Below are 6,973 nucleotides of genomic sequence, written 5' to 3' on the forward strand. Positions count from 1 at the left end.
TTAAATCATGGAATTTTCAAATCAAATCAATTTTTATTTTAAAATTAAATCAATTTGAATTCAATTGTATTTCAAATAGATCTTTAAATGATTTAATATGATTAAAAATAAAAATTCTGTTACAATGGTGAAGTATATATTTAACCTAACATTTGATAGGTGAGCCACCTTGGTTAAATCATTAACCTAACATTTGATCCATCATCTTTCAATGGGTAGGATGGATTTGTCTCTGGAATTGTTAGAATTAATTTTCCAAAGGCTATGTTTGGATGATGTCATGAATTGTCGTGCCACATGTCGCTCTTGGCGAAAGGCCGCTGATGCCATATTTTCATCTCAACTTCCGTTGATGCTCTCTCTTTCAACAACGCGCTGTGGAAGCTTTGGAACCTTATCCGCCCCATGGAGCAACTATGATTCCACTGTGTTCACTGAAAAATGGCCGCGAGAAATCGGCAATAGCTATAATAGGGTTTACTCGGTGCAAGGTTGGTTGGTGTTCAATTCATTTCATTATGAGTCGGTCAAGGGTCAAACTTTCTCTGAGCTTTTATTCTTCAACCCGTTTTCTCGAACCAGATTCAAGCTTCCAAAACTGTTCTTGTTTTCTGGAGGGCCGTATTATTATTATCAACTTCGTGTTGCATTCAATTCGGCACCACCGGGGTCTGAGGAGTTCGTTGTTGCTTTATTGTGTGTGGTTAGCTATCAAGAAAATAAGAAGCAAAGGCTAGCTTTTATCAAATTGAAGCAAGGATCATGGATTGAATCCATTGAAACCGATGAAATCTTTTATGATATTCAAGTTGATGACGATAATAAACTGTATGGTATTACCTTCAAACATGAAACAAGCGTTGTGTTCGTGTTTACCCTCGGAGATAATCATCGTGATAATCATGTCGTTGAACGATTGGTTATGCTAAATACCATACAAGATATAGATCCTGTTGGCAGATTTATTTTTTCTCATGCATCCTTCAAACAAAGTCATCAGATGGTAATGGACACTAGCACTGGGGAGCTGTTGCTAGTTCGTCGTTGGGGAGGTTACGGCACTGAAGGGTTTAGTGTTTTTAAGTTGGACAGAAGCAATCTTAAATTGTGTGAGGTTTTTGATATTGGTGATCGTTTCTTGTTCTGGGATTTCACCAAGGTGAGTCTTGTGTCTGCTAAGAGACTCAGACTTGCAGAACGGTTTAAGAGAGGCAACTGCATATTTTTCTGCCATGCAAATAATAGCTACCAGCTGTCGCCATTTCAATTTAGTGATAGATTTAGGGTACATGATATGGGAGTCTTCTTCTTGGCTGATAGAACCATTAGCCATTTTTCAATTAATTCTTCTTTACCGTTTTCACATCACCACATGTGGTTCAGTCCTGCTCCTTAATTATTTTGATAAAGAAATTTAAGTTTTTGATTGCATTCTCTTATTATTCTTGTTATTTTCTTATGGGAAGAAATATATGTTACAATTTGTTATCTTAATTTTAATTTGGTAAACAATTTATTAGCATGGCGTTTATTTGATCTTGATTTATTCTTGGAAAATAAAAGATTAATAATTAAAATTAAGAATAAAATTTATTTATTGTCTAAAAAAATATTGATAAAATTTTGTGTTGTAAAACACATTTTTTTTAACTAAAGATCATAAAAACAAGATGCATTTTAATACTAGTATGATCATCTTGTGTCTAGATTAATTTTTTTTTTTTTTCACACTAATATGATAGTTCACTTGTTACCATAAATTAAGGATAATACAATTTACAATTTAGGTACTTCGTCTTTCTAACAAACTTGAAAAAAAAAAAAAGCAAAAAATAAGACAGTGTCATTGTTCTTGTGTAAACAAGATGTTTGATCATTTGTGTCAAGTTAATTTGATTGCTTTATAGATTCATAAATAAACTAGGATGAAAAATTGATTTTTAAATGAATAGGCAACGTGTATGAGGGGATATATATATATTTTTGATTCATATGGAGAAGGATCAAGGTAATTTTAAATGATAATATAATATATAAAAAACTAATTTAAATTGGTTCAATTCACTTGTTTGTTTAAATAAATGTTAGAGTGCAGTAACTAACCCATTGGCCAACTAGTGAACCCCATCCACAAATCCATTAATAAAGATAACTATTATTCACTCGTAAAAATGAACAATTTTGTGTGTTTTGCTATCAAGAAAGAATGTTCAACAAAACAAAATAGGTGAAGAAAATGCTAGCTTTTATCAAATTCAAATAAAGGTTTATGAATTGAATCCATTCAAACTACTAAAATCTTTTATGATATTGCAGTTCATGATGATAATAATAAAATGTATGATTTATCTTCAAACATAAAACAAGTGTTGTGTTCGTGTTGGTCAACGATTAATTATAATAAATACCGTAAACCATATTGTTCATCATGAAGGAATAATTTACCATAAAAAAGATACTATTATTGAAATATTTATTCTCAGTGATTCATCTTTCAAACAGAAATCATTAGTCTGGTAAGTGCCTTACACTTACATACTATATAAATTTAATAAAGGCAATTATATCTTTTTCTGCCATGCAAATATTAATTGGCTATTTCTACAAGAATTTCAAAAATATGATAATTCTTTTTTTTAACTTACAGAATTATTAGCTATTTTAAAATCAATTTTTCTTTGCCGTTCTCACTTCAGAATATATGATTTACTCCTGCTCTTTAATTACTTTGATAAGAAATATATGTCACAATTTGTTATCGGATTTTAATTTTGATATATAATTTATTAGCATAATGTTTAATCGATCTTTATTTATTCTTACCAAATAGAGGAATCGATAATTAAAATTAAGAAAATCTTTTATTCATAGCTCATAGTAAAACGAGATGTATTTTAATATCATTTAAACAATATTGTTTGATTAAATGTGATAAATTAACGTGTCAAATCAGTATGTTGTTAATAAAAATGAATTTAGAGGCTAATGTGAAATATAATTATAAATTTAGAAATCAAATTTGAGTCAATTGAAATTTTATAAATTAATTTAAATTCAATATCAAATTTTAGCTAGGATCTAAATTAAGGATTAACTTGAACAAACTATTTTACTCATACAAAGTCTCACAAAAGGTATGTTTTTTTTTGAAACAAAAGAAGCTCAACACAGTAAAGTGGAGCAAAAGATCCTAACAACAAGTGCTACATAGAATTTCATAAATCATGTCAACTGCCTAAAGGATCACTATCGGTCCATTCTTTGTAGCTCATAAACGTCCTCCTTATTATACTCTCAACACCTGCTTCCTTATGATTGAAGATCCTAGCATTACGTTCGACCCAAATATTCCAGATCACTGTGAAGAAGCTAATCAGCCACGTTTTCTTCTTTTGATTTTGCTTATGCCTACCAGTCCAACTCTCAAATAGTTCCCTAATAGTACCAGGAATAACCCACGCCTCACCAAAACTCCTCAACCAACTGCACCACACCTGCCATGTTAGATCACATAAAAGGAATAAATGTTTGACTGATTCTATCTCCTTCTTACACAGAACACAGATATTATCACTGGGAATAATAACGCCTAGCCTACTCAATCTTTCCTTGGTATTCACTCGACCAACCAGCACAAACCATCCAAATAGCTCAATTCTTGAAGGTACCACACCTCGCCAGACTGCACTTGTAAAGCTGTAACTCGTTATCTCATCTGAAAGAGTCTCTGATTGAAGTATCTGCATAACAGATCTGGTAGAAAACACCCCTTTACTATCAAACCTCCACGCCATAGTATCCTCTGTACCATCTGCCAACTTCACCGGCCTTAACCTCTCATGAAACTGGTGGAGCAGTTCTATCTCCCATTGGAACAGTTCCCTTCTCCACTGGAGATTCCAAATCCACTCGAGCCCATCCCAAAACCCACAAACCCCTATCATAGCTCCTTGTTGGTTCGAAATAGCATAAAGTCTTGGAAAAGCCACTTTCAGGGGTCCACCTTGCAGCAAATTATCCTCCCAAAACCGAGTCCTCCTTCCGTTACCTACCTCCATCGCCATACCAGTAAGCATTTTGTCTTTTATCCTCTGTTCTATGATGTTCAATTGGCAAATGTCTTTCCAGGGCCCTCCTCTAACCGGTAGCTGCTGATTTACGAGCATTATATCAGGGTTCAGGTTGTTACATGAGCAAACAATCTTCTTCCACAATGGACACTCCTCCTCTGAAAACCTCCACCACCACTTAAACAAGAGCGCTGTGTTTCGAAGCAATGTATCCCCAACCCCCAATCCCCCAGCTTTTTTCGGAGCCTGGACCAGCTCCCACTTAACTAATGGGACACCCTCATTACCATCCCCCTTACACCACATAAATCTCCTTTGCAAAGATATCAGCTTGTCCGCAACCGCCTTTGGCATCTTGTACAGACTAAGGTAATATATCGGAAGGCTATTCAGCACTGATTTTATAAGCACGAGCTTACCCGCTTTGTTTAAGACCTTTGCTTTCCACAGGCTAAGTTTCTCTTCCACCTTATCTATTATCGGTTTCCAAGTCTTCACCAAACGCGGATTTGCCCCCAAGGAAATTCCGAGATACCTTATTGGTAATACCGCTTGCTGGCATCCCAGCAGACCACACGCATGATCTATCCAATCCTGCTCGCAATTCAACGCTATCAGATTTGACTTATCAAAATTGATACTCAATCCCGACATCAGCTCAAAACACTGTAGCAGTCTCTTATAATTCACAATTGTCTCTGTTACTGGGGGGCAAAACAATATCGTATCATCTGCAAATTGTAAATGCGACAATGCGATATGCTCTCCTCCCACCAGCAGTGGTTCAATGCGGCCGTTTCTGACAGCTTCTCCCAGCATCCGATGCAACACATCAACTACTAGCACAAACAGAAATGGAGAGAGAGGATCCCCTTGTCGGAGTCCTCGCTCCATCTTAAACGGCTTGGATGGCGACCCATTTACCAGTACCGACATAGTGGCCGTAGTAAGACACTCCTTTACCCAATTCCTCCAACGCTGTCCAAATCCCATTTTCTCTAACACTATATCCACGAAGCTCCATCTGACTCTATCATAAGCTTTATGAAAATCCAACTTAATAATTGCCGCTTCCTTTCTTCGTGACTTCAGCCAATGGACCGTCTCGCAGGCGATAAGAGCACCGTCATGAATCTTTCTGCCTTTCACAAAAGCAGTCTGAGTCTCACCCACCAAGCCTGGCATAATCGATCTCATTCTCCTCACCAGCACCTTTGAAACCACTTTATACACACAACCTACCAAGCTAATCGGCCGAAAATCCTTGATCTCTTTTGCCCCCACAAACTTTGGGGCCAGCGTCACCCAAGTTAAGTTTACATCGTTAGGTAGCTTAGCCCTTTCGAAGAAGTCCATCACTGCCTCAGTGAACTCCGTACCAATCTCTTCCCAGCATTTCTTGATGAAATTCATATTGTACCCATCACTACCTGGGGCCTTAGAAGATTCACAATCCCAGACTGCCTCTCTTATCTCCTCCATAGTAGGTAGAACCTCTAAAGCGTCTGCCTCCTCTCTACCAATTTGCTTCAACAACCCATCCCGAACACCAATCCTAGGGGCAAACTCCTGTCGATATAACTCCTTATAGAATCCCCGTATTGCATGCTTTATTCTGACTTGGTTCCTTACCAGCCTTCCATGGATCATCAGAGCATCAATCCTGTTATTGCGCCTTCTAGCTGAGGCAATATTGTGAAAATATCGGGTATTCCTGTCCATATCCCTCACATGTTTGGACCGAGACAACTGCTTCCAATGGATTTCCTTTCTAGCGTACCACTTTCCGCAAAATCTCACCAACGCCTTCCGTCTAGCCTCCGTTGTACCGTCATAGATCCCCTCACTAACTTGATCATCCAGTTTCCTAATCTCATCCTCAAAAAGGTATGTTACACCTTGATTATTCAAATAGTATTTATAGTGTGTTTAGTTTGTGTTTAAAAAAAAAAAACAAAGAAAGACAAAACTCATTTAATTCTTCACAGACAACTACAAAAGGATAAAAATTTGTGTCCAATCTTCAATGATAGAAGGGATACAAATTTTGTGATAGAGGTGTTTGTTCATTGTGAGGGAGAGACAAGGTTCAGAAGACTTTGTCAGCCTTTTCTCGATTCACACTCTTCAAATGTGTTAGAAGTTGAGGTAACTATCGCATTTTGCATATGTTCTTGCTGTTATTAACAGTATCCAGTTTCTGATTCTTTCCACTGTTTGAAGATTTAATATCCAATGATCTTTTGGTTATCACTGTTGCACATAATGCTGTTATCTTTTGTTACCTCCTTTATTTATATGCTATTTTTACTATGCAATTCTTGTATTTTCAATTTATTACTCAAGCTAATCTAGGATAGTGGTAATTATTATTAAATTTTTTTTTTATAATGAATGTGTTTTTTAATTAGTTAGCTCCAGTTGGTTAAACTTTTAGTTGGTTTGCTAGTAAAACGGCATAATAGCTTCCAATATTACCCTCTCTGATAAACTACATATATGCCGGTTTTGTAGAAGCTTCTATAATAATTCATCGAAAAAATTCTACAACCCTATAAATTTTGGAAATAAGGATACCAAGGCAGTTATAATTGTATTAAAGTTTTAAGATTTTCATATTCAAAGTTTGACCAATTTTTTCTAACTTACTATAGAATAGAACGGCCTCTTTATATGGTAAGTATATCACTAGGATAAGATATCATTGACCAAAATATTTGAAGTAAGATAAAATTGAAAAATAAGATTGGGACTATACAGGATGAATTTGAAAATTTTTTTTAGAATTGATTTGATTTGATTTAAAATGAATTGGAAATAAATTATTAAGTGATAGAATTAATGATATAAAATTTTACAAGTTGATATAATAATTTAATTTTTATTTACTACCGTTTTGTTTT

The 6,973-nt window shown here is 35.3% G+C and overlaps 1 protein-coding gene across 1 annotated transcript; it reads left to right on the forward strand.

Moving 5' to 3' along the window:
- LOC107628035 lies at window positions 221–1,396 on the forward strand. Its single transcript, XM_016330838.1, has one exon. It carries the CDS (start codon window positions 221–223, stop codon window positions 1,394–1,396), a length of 1,176 nt encoding a protein of 391 aa, XP_016186324.1.

The sequence above is a fragment of the Arachis ipaensis genome, chromosome B02 (assembly GCF_000816755.2).
Source record: "Arachis ipaensis cultivar K30076 chromosome B02, Araip1.1, whole genome shotgun sequence".
In the NCBI taxonomy this organism is placed as follows: Eukaryota; Viridiplantae; Streptophyta; class Magnoliopsida; order Fabales; family Fabaceae; genus Arachis; species Arachis ipaensis.

What these genes read in the sequence shown, in the direction of transcription:
- LOC107628035 (XM_016330838.1), top strand. Translation starts at nt 221, where the DNA reads ATGGATTTGTCTCTGGAATTGTTAGAATTAATTTTCCAAAGGCTATGT.